Below are 20,356 nucleotides of genomic sequence, written 5' to 3' on the forward strand. Positions count from 1 at the left end.
TCTAAGCAAGAACCCAACCCAGGAGGTCCTGGATCCATTCTGCTCCCTCCTAAGAGAGTTTTCTTCCCCCATCCCATCCATTTGCTCTAATACAGGGGACAGGGCAACAAATTTTAATTTTACAGATGCACAGCAGTTTGGTTGTTCAAGTCACGGGGGGCGTCAAAGACCCGATACTATTTCTGCATCAGAATCTCTGTTTCCAGCGCCCATCCAGCCAGCTTGATCAGGGAACTTTTTAGCCCCTGCATGCTCCTAAGTTATTGTTGCTATTATTATTTATTAAAATTGTATACCACCCTTCATCCGAAGAGCACAGGTCGGTTCACAACATAAAAATACAAAATGAGAACACAAAATACATGTAATAAAACCAAAACAAACAATAATCCCCCCACAAACATATTTAAAAGGCCATAGAATATTAATCAGCCAAAGGCCTGGTTACAGAGGAATGTTTTCGTCTGGCACCTAAAGATATGTAATGAAGGAGCCAGGTAAGTCTCCCTGGGGAGAGGCGTCCACAAAAGGGGAGCCACTGCAGAAAAGGCCCTGTTCTCATGTTGCCACCCTCCGTACCTCTCATGGAGGAGGCATTCAATGAAGGGTCTCTCATGATTACCGCAGAGTCCAGGTTGGTTTGTATGGGGAAAGGCAGTCCTTGAGGTATAGTGATTCTGAACAGCTTAAGGCTTTATTGATCAAAACAAGCGCTTTGAATTCGGCCCAGAAACTAATTAGCAGCCAAGGCGGTTGGGCCAGAATGAAAGTAATATGTTCAAACTGTCTTGCTTCAATTAGCAACCTGGCTGCCGAATTCTGCACCAGCTGAAGTTTCTGAACTGTCTTCAGAGGCAGCCCTATATGTATCACATCACAGTAATCTAACCTAGAGGATTATCCAGAGCATAGATGGCAAAAGTTAGGCTACCCCTGTCCAGATAGGGGCACAGATGGGCCACCCGCCAAAGCTGAAGATAGCCACTGTGTGCCATTGAGACCACCTGAGCCTCAAGTGACAGCAAAGGAACCTGAAGTACACCCAAGCTATGCGCTCACTCCTTCAGAGAGAATCTCATCCATCCCATTACCGAGGTATGACAACGGTCTAGCACACCCACTGCTACAACCGCAGATGCATACGAGAAGCAGAGCCGTTAGCGTATTGCCGACAACATAGTCCAAAACTCTGGATAACTCCGCTCAGCGGTTGCGTGTAGATGTTAAACAGCATAAGGGGGTAAAACTGAACCCCGAGGAACCGCACATTGATGGCTCCACAGGACTGAAGAGCACCCCCCAAAATCACCCTCTAGAAACGACCATCCAAGTAGGACGGGAACCACCGCAAAGTGGTGCCACCCTCCTCTTGTCAGGTGTGCGTGCAGGAGCCAGGCCCTGTGACCAATAGGACTTTGAGGGACTGGGGCCTTCCTAAGTTTGTTCTGGAGAGGCAAGGCGCGGCCCCACAGGTGAGTCTGATTGGTAACTCACAGCATCTGGTGGCAAGAGCCGGGAAGGGATATAAGATCAGCATTTCCCTTCGGCTCTTTGCCACAGCAACACGCTTCCTGCCTCGCTGTGTTTGGCTTCTTGCTTCCTGATCCTTGAACCTCGGCTTCTTGAAGAAGAGGAGTTTGGATTTGATATCCCGCTTTATCACTACCCGAAGGAGTCTCAAAGCGGCTCACAGTCTCCTTTCCCTTCCTCCCCCACAACAAACACTGTGAGGTGAGAGGGGCTGAGAGACTTCAAAGAAGTGTGACTAGCCCATGGTCACCCAGCAGCTGCATGTGGAGGAGTGGAGACGTGAACCCGGTTCACCAGATTACGAGTCTACCACTCTTAACCACTACACCACACTGGCTCTCTTGACTCCTTGCTTCTTGATCCTCAGACCCTTGACTTCTGGACTCCTTGCTTCTTGATCCTCGGACCCTTGACTTCTGGACTCCTTGCTTCCTGACCCTCGGACCCTTGGTTTCCTGACTCCTAGACCCCCGTTCCTGCTCCCACCCCACCATCTTGCCCCCGGTCCTGACGTTCCCTTGCTAGGACTTCAATCTCCCGTGAACCGGACTGTGACACCTCTAAAGCCCTGGCCTGAACCCCGACTGAAATGGATCTAGAAAATTTGTTTCCTTGAAGAGCCCCTGGATCTGGTCCACGACAACCCACTCAAAACCTTGCTCAATAAGGGGAGATTGGCAACTTGCTTGTAGTTACCGTATTTTTCGCTCTATAAGACGCACCAGACCATAAAACACACCTAGTTTTTGGAGGAGGAAAACCAAAAAAAATCTGAATCTCTGCTTTTGCTGCGCAGCGATCCCTCTTGCTGTTCTGGCTTCTGGGATAGCTGCGCAGCCTGCATTCGCTCCATAAGACGCACACACATTTCCCCTTACTTTTTAGGAGGGGGGGAAATGAGTCTTATAGAGCAAAAAATACGGTACTTAGATTTTTTTTATCCAGAGAGGGTTTCCTGAAAGGAGTGGCTTCATCGCCATGTACTTAAGCAGGCAGGGACCACCCATCTTACAAGGAGGCATTAATCACCTCATCTGACTGTTCCAAGCACATCTTCGACATCCTTGAGTTTACTGAAACTCATCCAACACAACAGGACGAGACAGTGCTCTGGACACCCTTTAAGATTCATCTGCTGTGTAACAGCAGAGTCAAAATCCTGGTGGATGCAAGCAATTTTATCCTCAAAATTCTTTGCAAAGAAGCCACAGCGAGCTATGATCAGTTTTGCCACTTCCTTCAGGCCAGGTTGTAAAAGCCCCCACACCTGGAAAAAGCTCTGCTGGATGGCACAATGAGGATGCAACGGAGGCAGCAAAGTATGACTTTTTTGCCACCTTCAATGCCACTAGGTAGGCTCAGCGATGAGTGTTCGATTGCATTCCACCGGAGTTTTCCTCCACATTATGCTTGAGTAATCTTTCTTTTTTTATATATATATACATTTTTATTAAAGTTTCACAAATTTTTAAACAAACACAAAAACACAAACACAACACAAATAACAAGTATAGTTTCGGATCCTTATTTTCTTAACATCTTTCCCTGACTTCCTCACACCTCCCCTTCTTGTATTCCAATTCCAATAGTTAGCTCAGCAAGTTCTTGTCCCCAACTTTTACCTTATTATTATTATACTTAATTCATCTTAATTAACCAATTTTAACTTATAGACCTCAATTTAAACAACAATACTCATTCTTTACACCCTTTTCTAAGGTCGACCCAAATTCCCTTCCACAAATTTCCCAATTTTTATATTAATTACAAAACAAAATAACAGAGAGACAACATATAATTATACACCCTTTGGATTCCAAAACTCTCACCCCCCCTTTCCCGGTTTCGATCCCCCAAAAATGTCCCTCAGTCTATCAACTATCAGCCTGGAGATCTCACGTCCGAGGCCCTCAAATCTCTCTCAGTCCCTCTCTGCCGGTTTTTTTGGTATTAGACATCAAGTCTCGGAGAAGCTCTGTCCCAATAGGGTCTATGTTTCTTCCAACCAGACCTCCATATTCAAAAGTGGAGCCCAAAGCTTGAGTCATCTTTCAGCTTGTTCCCTTGCCCTAAGCTCTGGACCATACCAGGGAGCCAAGCAGGAGTGTGTTCCCGGGGGTGAAAGTAAAGTGTTTAGGAACACAGAGAACATAAGATCCTTCTGTTTCAAGAGAAGGCACACACGTTCTGTTACGTACAATGGAACTTCAAGAAAAGCACAACTTAAATCACCCTGAAGGAATATACTGGAGCACTCCAAATCATTTCCCAAGTATGCGCACAGAAAAACTGTAAATTCCTATGAAAGGCAAAACCTGGAGATTTGCATCGATCATTGAAATGCTTCCATTATTATTATTATTATTGCATTGTCTTAGAAGCGGCCATGGTTTTGACTATCACGAAAAGACTTGCGAATTTGCCACTACGCTATTTCAGGTATGTGGTGTTGGAAGGTAAGAGAGCAAAACCCCTTGAGGACTAGTGACTTGCATTGTCAACAATGTCCTAACCACAGTCACGTTTGCAGAGAATCCGGGAGTCCACCCCGCCCATTCCTGTTTAAGGAACCCTTTTGCCTTCTTTCCCCGCTCTTTGATGGGGTTTTTCCCTGCGTCTAGACTGGGTAATACACACGCAGACCTCGGGTGGGTAATAAAGGCAGTTTCCAGTGGGATAGCCGTGCTAAGTCTATTGCAGGTAAATCAACAAAGAAGTCTTGTGGCACCTTAAAGAACTGCTATTTTTTTAGGCTCCCTGTTGATTTTATAGTATAGCATTATAAGGGAATAAGAAAAAAAGGAAGATTTCTACCCCTCCCCGCCAGCTCTCTCACCTGATCCTGTTTCTCCAGGCTTCTCTGCGCCACTGAGCCAGAGTTGCAGGCAGCATTACTTATAGAGATTCCTATTGCGCAGGGGGGCATTCAGGGCTTTGTAGTCCTCGCGCTGTCAGAGCCCCAAGGAACCCAGCGCAGGTTTGCCGCTGGCGGACTACAACCCCCAGAGTGCACCGCGAAAGAGGGCGGCGGTTCCCTTGGTAAAAATGGACCATAGCAGCGCCACCACCTGGATTGGCTTTCTCCATCGTATGAGGACGGGCCATGGGGCGGGGAGCCAATCAGGAGGAGTGAGCAGAGGCGCTTGAACCCCACGGGAGCTGTGGATTGGCTGGCGGGGGAACAAAAGGGGTGGGAAGAGAAGGCGGGAAACAAACCAGCCCATGGTGGGAGGCAATAATGGGAGGGTGCGCTGCCGCAAAGGAGTGTTTGCTTTTAAAAGTTTCGCAAGCCTTCTGACCTCACAGGGTTCTTCGTCAGGGAACTATTGTGCCGTTAAGACTTCGGTTTTTTATCTTATTGCTTCTGAAGCGAAGCTGGTCTGGTTTAGATCTGTTGCCTGTTGGTGATAGCAGTGTTGATTTGGTTCACAAAAGGGATATATCAATCTGGGGGGAGGGAAGACTCACAGTGTAACAAGCAATTTTTTCACCCTCCATAGATTAATGGCGAGACGCTTTCATTTCATTGCAGTAGAATGTGCACACCCACCCAACAGATGCCCCCCCAAAGACTGAAGGGAATGCAACCCCACAAAAATGTTTCTCACCCCCTGAGAGGCACAGAGTTGCAAGAAACCCTACTGAGTAGTGTAATGAAAAAGGTTGTGTTTAATACAAGCCGTCTAAAACTTAGCACATAAAAAATACTAAGTTCTGATGTGTGTTTTCTTTCTTTGCCTCTTCCCTTCTTCTGCAAAAAAGGCAAACTTCTACCAGGACACAGTCTGACCACATTTGGGTTGTTGAAACGTACTTCTGTGTAACTGAAATGGGATGAAAAGAGAAAGGTCAAGGATAGCCTCACAAAGGAGGCTGAGCTGGTTTTTAATTTTACTGTGTCTGTTTCTTAAATGAAAAGCACTCTTTCTGCCATTTTTCTCTTTCTCTGCTTCAGCCACTTCTCTCCCAACCTTTTTCTCTCCCTCTTTCTGTCACCCCTAGGGTCACTACCTGCCCAACCCTGGCCTAATGTCTAGCCTAATTACAGTAATCAGGTACGCCTCATTTATCTATAAATTCTTTTAAAATTAATTTAATATAACCTCTTAATAAATTAAACACTGCAACCTTATTAATAGTAATACTGTGCAAATATAATTTCATGTTTTCCAAACGCAGACTGCCCAAAGGCTTTGGGCTGATCATTTTAAGCCATCCACCCAAACAAGAAGCAATATATCTTTAAAAAGAAGGCGAGGATGTCAGTTCCCTGAGGGATCTTCCTCCTAAGTACCGGTATATGCCTTGCTTTTTTGCTTTGCATCCCCTGCAAGGAAGAAAGCGAAACAAAGGGGAAAGTTCATCTATGTTGCCTTGCGTAATAGCTGGCTGTAAAGGAAAGGTCTTACAAATGCCATCACCTTTGGCACAGTGCTTTCTGGAGAGCGAGATCAAGGCTGGAATAGTCAAGAGGAGGATGGCAAAACAAGGGACTCCAAAATGTAGCCCAGGACTATAGGTAAAGGTAAAGGGTCCAGTTGTAACTGACTCTGGGGTTGCGGCGCTCATCTCGCTTTATTGGCCGAGGGAGCCGGCGTACAGCTTCCAGGTCATGTGGCCAGCATGACTACGCCACTTCTGGTGAACCAGAGCAGCGCACGGAAACGCCGTTTACCTTCCCGCCGGAGTGGTACCTATTTATCTACTTGCACTTTGGCGGGCTTTCGAACTGTTAGGTTGGCAGGAGCAGGGACCGAGCAACGGGAGCTCACCCCGTCATGGGGATTCGAACTGCCAACCTTCTGATTGGCAAGTCCTAGGCTCTGTGGTTTAACCCAGGACTATACTTCCCTACAAAAGGAAAGGAAAGCGGAGAGAGAAAAGAAGGATGGGTGGTAACGCCAGGCACGCCAAATGCACATTTCAAGTGCATGACTTCCTCCAAAGAATCCTGGGAACTGTAGATTTTTTTTTTTAGGTGCTGGGAATTATAGCTCTGCAAGGAGATGTCGAGTGTTTTAACTGTATGGTGTGGATCTGCCGTAAATTATTTGTTAGCCACCATAAACAACAAAAGCCTCAAAGCTACTTCATATCTAATAAAATTTATACACTGCTTGATTGCAAACAAAACACCCTATCAAAAGCAATTTACATGAAGATAAATTCCAACTATATTTTAGATGCCAGGCAAAACAAAACAAAACACAAAAAACTACACTTCTTTTCCACCACGCTGTTAAATTATCTGTGGCCTCCTTCAGTGAGGAGGATGTTTTAAGCCTCCCTTTTCATATCAATATGAATGTGTTTTAGCGTTTATTCTGTAGGTGCTGGCTTTTGGTATGTTGCTTCTCACAAAAAAATGACTAATAAGAAAAAATCATCCTCACTATTTTATAGAAATGGGTGGGATTCACTTAATGAGGCCCATAAGTGGAAGCCCTCCCCTCTGTGCCCCCCCCCAAATTACCTCACGGGGGTTAGGGAACCTCGCACCCCAGGACAGCATTCAAGGGAAAGAGAGGGAAGAATTGTTCCATCTGGCAAGCAGAACTATTGGAAGAGCGCAGCCTTGAATTCCACCCAGTAATAAAAAATAATCCATAATTTCCATTAATTTGTTAGTTTTTTAAAAACTACATTGCGCAACTACAGTGCAAAATTCACGACAAGGGCAAATATTGGAATACGGCTGTGTTTTAGGTCTCACCTGGTTCCAGATATTGTGAATTTGATAGATTTGCCTTCAGATGTGAATTGAATTGCATTCCGCCTGCATCCCTACTGGGGAGACAGAATCCCACCCCACCCCAACTAGTGTTGGCATCTGTTCCGTGATGCGGCCCAGCAAATTGCAAGACCCAAAGCCTTCACTGTGTCCAGGGCCAGATACAGGTTTGCTGAGGCCCTAAGCTACTGAAGGTAATGGGGTCCTTTATATGTCCAGCTGTCCTTTGTCAACATCAAATTGTCACTGTTTTTTTGTGTTGAATATATGCTATATGGTAATTTATGAACCAAATAGGTATCTAAAGCCATTTGCACATGTTGTCCTGCAACAAGTCCATGCAGAATGTAGGCACTCTATATAGAAATGAGCAAACCAGTGATATTTTAGGGAGCAGGCTAGCAGGCAGGGGCCATGACTTACCTCACAGGAGCCTACACAACACAAAACACTGTTGTTGCATGTAGGTTTTATTTTATTTGTTTTTTATCTTATATTTTGGAAATGTACATCCAGTTCCCCCCCTTTAATTTTTTGGGGGGCCCCCAAGATAATGGGGTCCTAAGCTATAGCATGTTTAGCTTATACGTAAATCCGGTACTGACTGTGTCCAAGCCCTGGAACCGATCCACATTTAGCAAATGACTACAGTGGTACCTCGGGTTAAGTACTTAATTTGTTCAGGTCTTAACCTGAAACTGTTCTTAACCTGAAGCACCACTTTAGCTAATGGGGCCTCCCGCTGCTGCTGCTGCCGCGCCGCCAGAGCCCTATTTCTGTTCTCATCCTGAAGCAAAGTTCTTAACCTGAAGCCCTATTTCTTTATTAGCGGAGTGTGTAACCTGAAGCGTATGTAACCCGAGGTACCACTGTACTTGTGAAGCCACACTGTTATTCTGTTCAGCCACCTTGTCTCAAACTGTACCACCCACGCAGAGGCTGGGTTTCTTCACAAAGGAAATGGGGTCAGGATGATCTCAGACCCTTTTTCTCGAGGTTGCCGTTTCAAACGCTGGCTCGGGGCTCCTGGGCGCAGCTGACGACTTTGGGGGATGCAGTTCCCGCAGTGCCTCGTTTTGATCTGCACAGGTAATGACTTATGCGTTTCATCTGAATCATTTAATTGTTATTAATCTGGGGGGTGGGATCAGGGTGTGTGTGTTGAATGTTCTCCCAAGATACCCTGCTGCAAGCCTGAAAGTTACCGTTCTCCAGCCAATCGGCAAATTTGATCCTATTAGTTTAGGACTCAGTTGAGACAAGGGTTCTGTCTCCCCTTGTAGCTGTTAAAGCATTTATTTATTTGATTTCATAAGATTTATAACCACTTGATGGTTTTTAAAAAGCCCTCAAAGTGGTTTACAAAGAATTTTTGGAACACAGCTAAGCAGAATAATGTTATCTCCTATTGCTGCTGTTGTGAAAGGTCATTCGGTTTATCTTGTATTTATTTGAGCTTTGCATCAAAAAGCAATAGACCAACTCTTCCATTTCATTACCTTTTCACCCCACTCTTCAGATTTCTCTGTTCTCATCTCCCCCTCTCCGAGTATAACACTTGATGAACTGTAGTCCACAAACCCTTTTGCCAAAAAAACCCTGTTAGTCTTGAGAAACCACAAGACATATACATTTCTTACAGTCGTAGCCTATGCAGAAGAACTGCTTAAAAACGAAACAAAACTTCTTTAAAACTTTGGACCTTAAGGTACTTGACAAAATATTTATTTGTCAGATTCTGTATTGCTTAATTAAAAGCAATATAGTTTACAGAAAATTATAAATTAAGCAATGAAAATAAACAATGAAAATAGACTTTTGAAACAGTAGGCATAATAAAATTATCAAAATATTGATAAAACCAGCAAGTGTTTTTTTTTAAAACACACACACACAAATGTACAAGACTGGTTTTCAATGGTTTTAGGTTGTTTTTAAGGGCATTCTGAAAACATTAACAACAGCAGGTGGGGTACAAATTTCCGAAATAAATACAACTAATGGCTTTAGATCAGCCCTATTTATTCAACCTTGCACCCCCAGGTATCATTGGACTATAACTCCCATCATCCTTGACCATTGGCTGAACTGGCTGGGAATGATGAGATCTGTAGTTCAGTATTCTCTGGGGAGGCAAGGTTGACGGATTCTGCCTAACAGTACAATCCAAACCCAAGATCCACTGGGATTAGAGAATTTCGGTTTGGTGGAGCTTGGGCTTTCCTGACTGAGCTGGTGTAAGTTTTTCACCTCAGCAGATTCCAGTGTTGTTGTTTTTTTCTGGGGGTACACAGGGGTACGCATACTCCTAAACATTCTGTGAATCTTTGTACTTTTGTCCATTTACTGTATTTATGTTTCCTGATTTGAACTATAAAATGGTGATTTTCTTGAGTCAAAATGAGAGTACTCCTAAACATTTTTAAAAGAAAAAAGCACTGGCTAAATCAGAGACATACTATTGCCCTCACCCCAGTTCAGCCGACATTCTTAAATTTACTCTGGCTTAAGACTCCCAAAAAGGTGTTTTCCAGTGATGTGGCTATTCAGGACCCCACAATCTGGCAGAACTTCACCAGCAAAAAAGGTAGTATAAGTCAAATTCCTCCTGAATGGAATTTGGAATAGGGGTAACCAGCTTTCTATACTTTTTAAAAATAGTCTTTATTTTTTTTAAAAAAATCTTTATGTGCTACAAAACAAATAAACGGGAAAGTACATATAGTGTCTCCATTTTCGATTCATAGAGCATTTTTCACAGATCGAATGAGACACTATTGTCATAGACATTGCGGGGGAAAGAGTGTGCAGCTAAATATCATAACTAGACACTGGGAAGACCGATAGGATGGACATAGACCACTGGTACCGAAAGACCTACACGGGCTCCCAGTACATTTCCGAGCACAATTCAAAGTGTTGGTGCTGACCTTGAAAGCCCTAAACGGCCTCGGTCCAGTATACCTGAAGGAGCGCCTCCACCCCCATTGTTCTGCCCGGACACTGAGGTCCAGTGCCGAGGGCCTTCTGGAGGTTCCCTCGCTGCGAGAAGCCAAGTTACAGGGAACCAGGCAGAGGGCCTTCTTGGTAGTGGCACCCGCCCTGTGGAACACCCTCCCACCAGATGTCAAAGAGAAAGTCAACTACCAGACTTTTAGAAGACATCTGAAGGCAGCCCTGTTTAGGGAAGCTTTTAATGTTTTGAAATATACTCGGAGTTGAGAGTGGATTTCATGCTCTTTATTCAGCTCAAAGTGGTGAGGAGGAATGGAAGTTCCCCCACAATATCTGCTTTATATACATTATTTACACAATATTTACAGACATTATTTACACACGTGATTGGCGAATTCTGGGATTCTCCTGTAGGCCAATCAGGTTGTGGATTCACTTCCACCTGGAGCTGGACTGGGTGGCTCCTGCGGACCAATCATACTGCTGCATTGTTCTAGGACCAATCAGACTGCTGCATTTTGGATCCTATTGTTCTAGGACCAATCAGACTGCTGCATTTTGGATCCTATTGTTCTAGGACCAATCAGACTGCTGCATTTTGGATCCTATTCAACTCAGTACATAACATGTTTAATAAACTATTGTATTTTAATATTCTGTTGGAAACCACCCAGAATGGTTATTATTATGTATGATAAACCACCCTAAGAGAAAAGATAACCGATAAACTTAAATGAGGGGTGTGGCTCCCTTTTGTCACTTATACAGCACAAGAAGACAATGACCTCTTTCTTCCCCCACCCCCAAAAAAGCCTACCAGCTTTCTATACTCAGGATTGCTTTTGTTCATTAGGGAATCTCCCTTTGTGTGAAAGGAAACAAGACCCAACTGCAACGTTCCTTCTTTCATCATTTCTCCCCTCTCTCAGCAGTATTACCAGTCCAGTTACTCTTATTGTATCAGACGGAGCCGTTCCATTTTGTAGATACCGGGAGCCCAGCCCAACTTGAGTGCTTTTCTACAGAAAGCGTGGAAGACAAAGGCTTGTCCTTCAGCTGGTATAAAAGGAGAGAGGATGGCTCACCCCTTTTCATTAAGAAATGCTCAGAGAAGGAAGATGGAGGCAGGTTTGCTTGCGAGGCAAAAGGGAAAAATCTGGTCTTGGCTATCACCAAGGCCCAAAAGGAAGATACTGGCCTGTATATGTGCGCCAAGAGAAATCCCACCTTGACTTTCAGCAATGGCTCCTCGCTGGTTGTTGGAGGTAAGAAAGCAAAAAGACTGAGCTTTGGAGTGTGAGGGGTATTGAGTCTCTTCTACCACCACAGTCCTCCTTCTCAGTTCAAAGCCTATACTGTCTCCTTACTAACAGTGGGCAAAATCTGTTTTAAGTTCAGCTGCCATGTTTGTAATTTGTTTTTATTGGAAATACGGTCGTACCTTGGATCCCGAACGCCTTGCAAGTTGAACGTTTTGGCTCCCAAACGCCGCAAACCCGGAAGTGACAGTTCCGGTTTGCGAACTATTTTTGGAAGCCAAACGACCAATAGAGCTTCCGATTGGCTGCGGGAGCTTCCTGCAGCCAATCAGAAGCTGCCGCTCTTTGGTTTCCAAACGTTTTGGAAGTTGGACAGACTTCCGGAACGGATTCCATTCAACTTCCAAGGTTTGACTGCAAGTCCCAATGAGGATTCATCAGCATTTTAGTGTCTTTTTCTCCTAACACACATATTTTTGCATCTAACTTCCCCTAAGGAAGTTAGTTTTTGTACATTATTGCCTCATATTTATACATTTTTGTGCACAGAGCGCATTACCTCTGGGTTTCGCCGCTCGGGCATGCGCAGATGCTCAAAATGACGTCACGCGCATGCATGGAAATGGCGAATCGCAACCCACGCACAGGCAGACGCACAGACGCGGGTTGCGTTCACTTCAGGATGTGAATGGGGCTCTGGAACGGATCCCATTCGCATCCAGAGATACCACCGTATACATAAAAAATATAAGGTTAGCATCATGCTGCAATTGGCATGGCCACCAATAGGTGGCCACGCCAACAGCAGTGAGATGTACAGCAAGTGAGTGAAGAAGCAGTGCAGGGTGGCAGGCAACCCGGGCGAACTGTTTAATGGAGGGGAAAGGTGGTTCACACAGCGCCTTAGCAAGCTGCTCTGTCAAACGCTTCCTACTTCCTTTAAGAGGGGTTGAGAAATCTGTGTGACGAGGGGCTTAGGGCAAGCTGTGAGGGGGTAGGTAAGGTGTACAAAAAAGAGGGAGTTGTCAGGTGTGGGAGAAGGGCAGTTGGAAAATGAGCAGGTGTCTTAGTCTCATTGCTGCGCAACCACGTGCAGAGGTCAGTGGAGAGGAAGGCTAGACAACCAGAAGAGTCTCTGAGGTGTGTTTGCCTGGAGGCAGACTCCGCATCCGAAGTCAGGTCAGGTCCAGCCTTAGGGTCAGGCAAACGGCATGCCCAGATAGTCCAAGGGTCAGGGAATCCGATTACCATGGGGTCAAGGATCAAGATGAACAGGAAGCAGCAAGATTGGGCCAGGAACTGCAGGCATCTGACTGCTGCTGGAAGCTCTGCTTAAGAAGACTGAAGCCAGCTGGGGTTCATCGGTGCTTTCTCTGTGTCCTTGAAGGTTGATCAGCTGCAGGGTGGAGTCACTCCCTCCTTCTCCCCCTTCAGGCTGCTGTTCAGCAGGCGAAGCTGCCTCCTGGTGCATGGCACCAGGTTGAAGAGCACAGCAAGCAAGAGGAGCAGCCCTACGCACTCTCTTTTTGTACAGTCCACACTTTTGTGGTTGTAGAAATCCTCTACAAAATGTAGATCCTCACGGGGTCACTGCCATGGGAGCATATTCACCCAGTGCTTTTCCAGCTGCACTGGCTCCCGGTGGAGTACAGGGTCAGATTTAAGGTGCTGGTTTTGACCTTTAAAGCCCTTCACGGCCTAGGACCCTCGTACCTACGGGACCGCCTCTCCCAGTATGCCCCACGGAGGACCTTAAGGTCCATAAATAGCAACACCCTAGAGGTCCCGGGCTCTAAGAAAGTCAGATTAGCCTCAACCAGAGCCAGGACCTTTTTAACACTGGCTCCGGCCTGGTGGAACGCTCTGTCTCATGAGACCAGGGCCCTGCGGGATCTGATTTCTTTCCGCAGGGCCTGTAAGACAGAGTTGTTCCGCCTGGCCTTTGGCTTGGAATCAGTTTGATTCCCTCCCCCTCTTTCTTTCTTTTTTCCTTTCTCTTTCTGTGTTGAAACTCCTATTTGGGGACTTCCCTGGCTTTTTTCTGGCCCACGTAGGACCAGTCTGGATAGTTGGCCTTGGTGAAGACTTAATGTTTTCATCCCCCAAAAAGTTTTTGATTTGCGTTTCCACTGAAATGAGGCTGCATTTTAATGTTTTTGTGTTGTATTTTAATCTTGTTTTTTAAGCTGTATTTTAATCTTATTTTTTAAGCTGTATTTCAATCAATTGTTTTTATATTTGGTGTTAGCTGCCCTGAGCCAAGTCTTGGCTGGGGAGGGCGGGGTATAAATAAAATTTATTGTTATTATTGTTGTTGTTGTTGCCGTTTCCTGAACTCTCGGCTTCGTTCCCTGCAACACACACAGATAGCTACACCCAGAGCACCTGGGTGATGCTTTTGCAGTCCGCTCCACGTGAAGGATCTCGAATCTTGCAGAGCAACAAAATGGCTTGCGTGGTCCACGGCGCTTCCAGCTTCGTCCAAGTGTCCTGGGACGTTCCTGGACATCTCTGGCCAGAGACACTGCTGATGAGAAGCAACCGCAGTTCTTGGACGTTCATCAGTGTCCTTCACATCCCCCTGGATTTGAACACGAGCCCTGCGAATTTCACGTGTGAGGTCAGGTTCAACTCCTCGGGCGCTGCTGTCAGGATGAACGCCGAATTCCCTGCAGGTGAGTGGTGGTGTGGCACGTAATCCTCTGCTCTTGTCGACAAAATTGGCTGGTCATCTTCATGTGTTGGTTCTTAGGAATAGAGGAAGCTGCATTATGCTAAGCCAAAGAATCATAGAATTGCGTGGTGAGTTTCCGCCCCCCCAGTGAAAATAAAGACACATGACACAATTATTAAGGATAGTGCTGTGGGTTAAACCATAGAGCCTAGGACTTGCCAATCAGAAGGTCAGCGGTTCGAATCCCCACAAGAGGATGAGCTCCTGTTGCTTGGTCCCTGCTCCTGCCAACCTAGCAGTTCGAAAGCACGTCAAAGTGCAAGTAGATAAATAGGTACCGCTCTGGCGGGAAGGTAAATGGCGTTTCTGTGCGCTGCTCTGGTTCACCTGAAGTGGCTGTCATGCTGGCCACATGACCAGCTGTACGCCGGCTCCCTCGGCCAATAAAACGAGATGAGCGCCGCAATCCCAGAGTCGGTCATGACTGGACCTAATGGTCAGGGGTCCCTTTACCTTTACTTTAAGGCCACAACTTTATTGGTTACAGGTGATGAGCATTATTGGCTTAGTCATTGGTCCTAACCGACTGCAGTGGTACCTCGGGTTAAGTACTTAATTCGTTCTGGAGGTCTGTTCTTAACCTGAAACTGTTCTTAACCTGAAGCACCACTTTAGCTAATGGGGCCTCCTGCTGCTCCCGCGCCACCGGAGCACGATTTCTGTTCTCATCCTGAAGCAAAGTTGTTAACCTGAGGTACTATTTCTGGGTTAGCAGAGTCTGTAACCTGAAGCGTATGTAACTTTAAGCGTATTTAACCCGAGGTACCACTGTATGCACATTTTGGGCAAGCCATTTGCCCACATATATTTCCTTCTTAGACATTGTTTCCACAAATATATGCTTTGAATGCACACTTTTCTCCCAACGTGCCTATTTTTTCGGCTGGGGAACCGCATTGCAAAATTCAGGAAAGTACGGATTTTGCAGAATAGCTTTGCTTCTTCAGTTCAGGGAATGCAAACCCCACCCCTCCTCCAGTAACACAATGAAGCAAAATATAAATGATGGGGTTCTTCTGCTCTGTGTCAGTGACAGCAGTTGCTAAGTAATGTCTGCCTGTTCCCTCCCTCCCTCTCCCTTTCCCTTTTACAGCTTCCTCTGCAGTCGTAGACAACAAATGTCTCAGCTTCTCAGTGTCTTTGCCTGTCCTGGCTGTTCTGACACTGCTGATACTTCTCTTAAGCTTCCTTTGGATTCGATGCAGCCGCTCCAGGCTAGGTAATATCAGCAGCCATGTCCTAAGAAATCAACAACAAGTGTTTAAATTTTATTTCAGGCTCTCTTAAAGTCAGGCATTACTTAGGAACCTTTTTTTTAAAAAAAGTTCAAGGTCCACGTTTATTTTTATTTTGTTGTTTATTTAATTTACTGCATTTTTCGCCCCATAGGGCGCACCGGCCCATAGGGCGCACCTAGTTTTTTTTGGGGGGGGGAATAAAGAAAAAAAAATTATTTCCCCCCAAGCTTCCCCCGACCCCAGCCCCCAGAACAGGCTGCTATCCGCAAGCCGTGGGAGACCGGCGGGAAGTCGCGCTGGTCTCCCCAAGCTTGCGGATATCTGCCCGAAGCCCGGGGCACGCTACTCAGTGTGCCCTGGGCTTCGGGATGCAGGCAACTCTCCGGAAGCCTCGGGAGACCGGCGGGAACTCCCGCGGGCTCCCAAGGCTTGCGGAGAGCTTCCTACGCACCGACCCCTCTCGCTCTCCAGGCTTCAGCGAAAGCCTGCATCCGCCCCATAGGACGCACACACATTTCCCCTTCATTTTTGGAGGGGAAAAAGTGCGTCCTATAGGGCGAAAAATACAGTATTACATTGATAGACCACCTCTTCCAATGAGCTGAATGCAGTGCTCATGACTCTCTTCCTCTTCCTGCATCCTCACAACAACCCTGTGAGGTAGGTTAGGCTAAGGGACAGTGACTGGCCCAGGGTCACAACCAGTGAGCTTCACGGCTGAATGGGAATTTGAACCCTGCTCTCCCAGGTCATAGACCAACACTCTAATCAGTGGGGCTTTTCAGTCTGAGTGCCACATTTTTCCTGCTGGGCAATATTCCGGGGGCCACTTGCAAGCGGTGGGAGGGCCAGTGGCAAAAGTGGCTGAGCAATTAATGTACAGTGATACCTCGGGTTAAGTACTTAATTCGTTTAGGAGGTCTGTTCTTAACCTGAAACTGTCCTTAACCTGAAGCACCACTTTAGCTAATGGGGCCTCCTGCTGCCGCTGGAGCACGATTTCTGTTTTCATCCTGAAGCAAAGTTCTTAACCTGAAGCACTATTTCTGGCTTAGTGGAGTGTGTAACCTGAAGCGTATGTAACCTGAGGTACCACTGTACCATATTTTTCAGTGTATAAGACGCCCCTATTTTGGGGGACTCCAGTTTGAGAAAAAAATCCCCTCTGCACTATCCGTGTATAGGGCAAGCCCCAATTTTGCACATTTTAGAGTAAAAAAACCCATAGTCTTATACACAGAAAAGTATGGTAATTTCCCCCCCTTTGCATAGTAGATCAGTTTCTACACAAACTCACACCCCACCACCCTCCATCCAGGCATGATCAGAGTTCAAATTACATATTCCAGTTAGGCAAGCACACTCAATGAGGTTGTGAAGCAAGCTGGTAAGGGGTGTGGCCTAGGGAGAGAGGGCGTGGCTAGGAGGAGAGCCCAAAAGCCAGACAGAGAGGCCATTTTGCCCGCATACCCGAGGTTCTCTGGACTTGAGTGTTTTAGCAGCAGATTTTTAGGCAGGGATTATGTTCCAGGGAAAAGCAGCAAGGAACCACAAGTGGACTGAGCACGTTTTCTGTTGGTGGGATTCTCAGTGGGATCTGTTAGGATCTGTAAGAACAGGAAGCTGCCCTAGACAGGTCTCCCATGATGCATTCTCAGCTGTTATTGTGGACTTTTCCTGAGTTCCTCCTGGGAGGTCCACATCCTCCTCCGTGGAGTCACTTAGTGGGGGCGTGCCCACTGTTTTGGGAAATCCAAATTAGGTAGGTTTGAACCGAACGGAGCATCTTCCCTATCCCTTTTGCAGTTGGCAAAAAATATTGGCCCTCACAGCAGCTGAAGAAGAATGTCCCCTCTAGCTCTTTTATTTATTTCTAATTGTCTCCTTTTCTTTTATTCCCCAAGGATCCCAATACCAGGACTCTGAACCTCCATCTTCAGAGGTAAAAAAGGTATGACTCTTTCTTTGGAGATGGCGAAGGGGGGACGTCTCCAGATTTTGAGGGTGCTTTCATATGTGATATACATTGTAGGGACCTCACAAGGTCATCCAGGCCAGCCCGTCAATGCAGGAAGCCCACTGCTATAGCGCCCCCAACAGGTGGTGCTTTGAATTGCACCTGGACATGAACTGAAGCGAGTGCAACTGGCCTAAGGAGGAGGCAGTGCAGAGAAAGGAAAGGAGAATTTACAGATTTTTGACATTTCAGCCTAGCTTATCTTGCTTGTGAAGAGCAGTGATGATGTTCCAGAGCTCAGGAGTCTCATACCTGAGGTCCAGATGCAGCCCCCCCCAGACCTCTGCAGCTGGCCCCCAGGACTCTTCTCAGAGTCTTACCCCTCCCTAGTCCTTTTTTGAATCCTCCTTGAGCGTTTTTGCCTGGCTGAAATGTCTCATTGAACCCAGACAATGGCTGGATATCTCCACATCAAGGAAGCGTTGAGAACAAGGAAGCGTTGTAAACTTTATATGAGAAATCACGTTGGCAAAAAACGGAACTCCACAGCGCCATCTGGTGTCACACTGTTATAATGCATATACGACGCATATAAAACTCTTTTTTTCCTTACCAATCTAGCTGAGTCCAGTGTCTGAATAGAGAATAGAGAGGGGCATGTGTGTGTAGAAAATAAACAAAAATAAAATTTGCATTTGTGGCTCCACCCACTTTGACTTCTGACCCGCCCACTACATGCATGTGACCCTCAGAATGTTGCCCAGAAGCAGTAGAGGCTGGTATATTTGGGGAAATGAGCCCAAATGGATATGAGACAGTGTCAGTAAGGGGATTGGCCTTGGGAAAGGGGGTGTGGTCAGAGGGGAGGAGGTGTGGCCTGAGGAGATTTCTGAGGGCCGTACAGAGAGCCTTGGAGGGCCTTAAGTTGCCCACCTGTGCTCCAAATAACAGTTTCTCCACTCTTTATGAAACAGGAAGGCGCTTGCTATGCCCAGCTAAATCTTGCTTCGAGGACCTAAGAAAAGAACGAGGCAGCGAGTATCAGAAGTGGCGGGGGGCTGGGATCAAAAGACTCTGACATGCTGCGGCAGCTTTTTGGATTCTGATCTGCGAGGCTGGGAGGATAGAAATGTTGGGATCTCCGCTCGGCCAAGCTGATAAAGCTCATCTTCCGGAATTGCCCTCCCGACGAATAATTAACAACCTGAGCCTTTGATGAGGCTCCAAGGCACATTTCCCCATACAGCAGAGTTTCCAGCAGCATGCGGAAGTGATGAGATTTATGGCTACATTGCAAAGGGTTTTATTTCTCGCTATGCAGACAGAAAAGACATCCTCTCTCTGTGAAAGCAGAGAGCAACCGAAACAACAAAAGAACAAAGGAACAGGAAACCACTAACGTCACATCCCGCCTCCCGTGAGATTTCCAACAGCCTGGAAGGTCTCTGGAATGTAAACAGAGTACTGTGACTCTAAGCAGCTGCTCAGTGGCAAACAGAAACTAACAAGAAACACCAGCTCAGCTTCTAGAGCTAGCAAGCGATGTCAGCAAAAGGTCCCTGTTCCCCATACTTCAAGCTGGAAACAGTGACCTCCTTCTCACAGCTGTTGTGGAAATGAATTGTTACACGGCACCCCAATCTCCGAGGGGTGCGAGATTCCGCTTGCCCAGGGTTCGTCTTTCCTTTGGAAATGAGGCACAGCGGAGACTGTGTTGTCTTTATGCTATATGGTTTATTGACACATATATACGCACAACCTGAGCCCACGATGGAGGAGTTTACAGCAATAGCACCCCAAGAAGGCCTTGCTTCTCCCATGGACACAGTTTTGGATGCCAGCAGAAATCAGCCCTGGCTCTCTGTCCCCCTGCCCAGCTTGCTGCTTTTTACAGACTGAAAGCTTTCACCCCCATAACACGCCAGAGCCAACTGCAATGCTCAAAACTCGTCTCCTTCCAACCCTCGTCTTTGTCCTAACTCTGGCAGTTGATTTCTTTTCTTTTCTTCTTATTATTTTAACAAAGTAATAATAATAAATAAAAATAAAAATGTGCACCCCACCACCGAAACCATTCCATTGTAACTATCCAACCTCCCAAAATTTCAACACCTCTCGTGATGGAAAATATTGTTGTCACAGACAGGAAAGCAACATAACCAAGTTTGCTCTCGGGCAACATTCGGGCCTTGCCTTCTGCTCAGAAATGTTTAGGCAGGTCTGACAGGAGGTGTTTGTGGCGTCCAGCCTCAGCCAGCTTTGCAGCACTTGTGGCTCCCTTGCACAACAGAGGAAAACCACACCAAGAAAGATGTTTGGTTGTGATATTTATGCCTTTCTGAGTAACAGAGTGAGATGGAGGAGAAATAAAGTATCGTTTCCTCAGTGGCCAAGTCTACCTGGTCATTCTGTAACTGGAAAATTTGACTCACTAACTGTGAGCCACTAGATTCCCCCCGCCCCCATCCCAGTCGGTATCTATGTACAGTGGTACCTCGGGTTACATACGCTTCAGATTACAGACTCCGCTAGCCCAGAAATAGTGCTTCAGGTTAAGAACTTTGCTTCAGGATGAGAACAGAAATCATGCTCCGGTGGCGCAGCAGCAGCAGCAGGAGGCCCCATTAGCTAAAGTGGTGCTTCAGGTTAAGAACAGTTTCAGGTTAAGAACAGACCTCTGGAACGAATTAAGTATGTAACCAGAGGTACTACTGTATTAGATTTGAAGTGGTTTTTATATATGAAATTGTGTGTGCATGTGTATACATCAGGTGTCAGCAAACCTTTTTCAGCAGGGGGCCGGTCCACTGTCCCTCAGACCTTGTGGGGCCAGACTATATTTGCCGGGATGGGGGATGAATGATTTCCTACACCCCACAAATAACCCAGAGATGCATTTTAAATAAAAGCACACATTCTACTCATGTAAAAACACACTGATTCCCAGATTGT

General features: G+C 46.2%; 2 protein-coding genes and 1 long non-coding RNA gene across 7 annotated transcripts in view; 1 reads left to right on the plus strand and 2 right to left on the minus strand.

Moving 5' to 3' along the window:
• The window catches only part of FDPS (farnesyl diphosphate synthase), a 29,735-nt gene extending 22,419 nt beyond the window's left edge, over positions 1-7,316 (minus strand). The window contains exon 1 of one of the 2 annotated variants that reach the window (XM_081173741.1): positions 7,244-7,316. In XM_081173741.1, the coding sequence (XP_081029867.1) occupies positions 7,244-7,301 (58 nt within the window). In that variant the 5' untranslated portion in view covers positions 7,302-7,316. Of the gene's footprint in view, positions 1-4,366; positions 4,524-7,243 lie in introns of those variants that run through there. The other variant, XM_081173742.1, reaches the window with a different exon arrangement.
• The window catches only part of LOC308575326, a 65,863-nt gene that overhangs the window by 22,419 nt on the left and 23,088 nt on the right, over positions 1-20,356 (minus strand). The gene's annotated exons all lie outside the window — the stretch shown is intronic.
• On the plus strand, positions 4,795-19,464 carry LOC308575203 (uncharacterized protein). 4 transcript variants are annotated; one of them, XM_081173820.1, is made up of 7 exons: positions 4,795-6,049; positions 8,091-8,350; positions 11,146-11,481; positions 13,842-14,150; positions 15,303-15,428; positions 17,352-17,398; positions 18,379-19,464. In XM_081173820.1, exons 2-7 carry the CDS (start codon positions 8,314-8,316, stop codon positions 18,421-18,423), a joined length of 900 nt encoding a protein of 299 aa, XP_081029946.1. In that variant the 5' UTR covers positions 4,795-6,049; positions 8,091-8,313; the 3' UTR covers positions 18,424-19,464. The 4 variants fall into 4 exon arrangements, with proteins under 4 accessions (XP_081029946.1, XP_081029945.1, XP_081029947.1 ...); XM_081173819.1 differs by lacking the exon at positions 4,795-6,049 and having other exon boundaries at positions 8,010-8,350; XM_081173821.1 differs by lacking the exon at positions 4,795-6,049 and having other exon boundaries at positions 8,010-8,350; positions 11,149-11,481.

Source organism: Podarcis bocagei, assembly GCF_964188305.1.
Source record: "Podarcis bocagei genome assembly, chromosome: 16".
NCBI classification, from domain to species: Eukaryota; Metazoa; Chordata; class Lepidosauria; order Squamata; family Lacertidae; genus Podarcis; species Podarcis bocagei.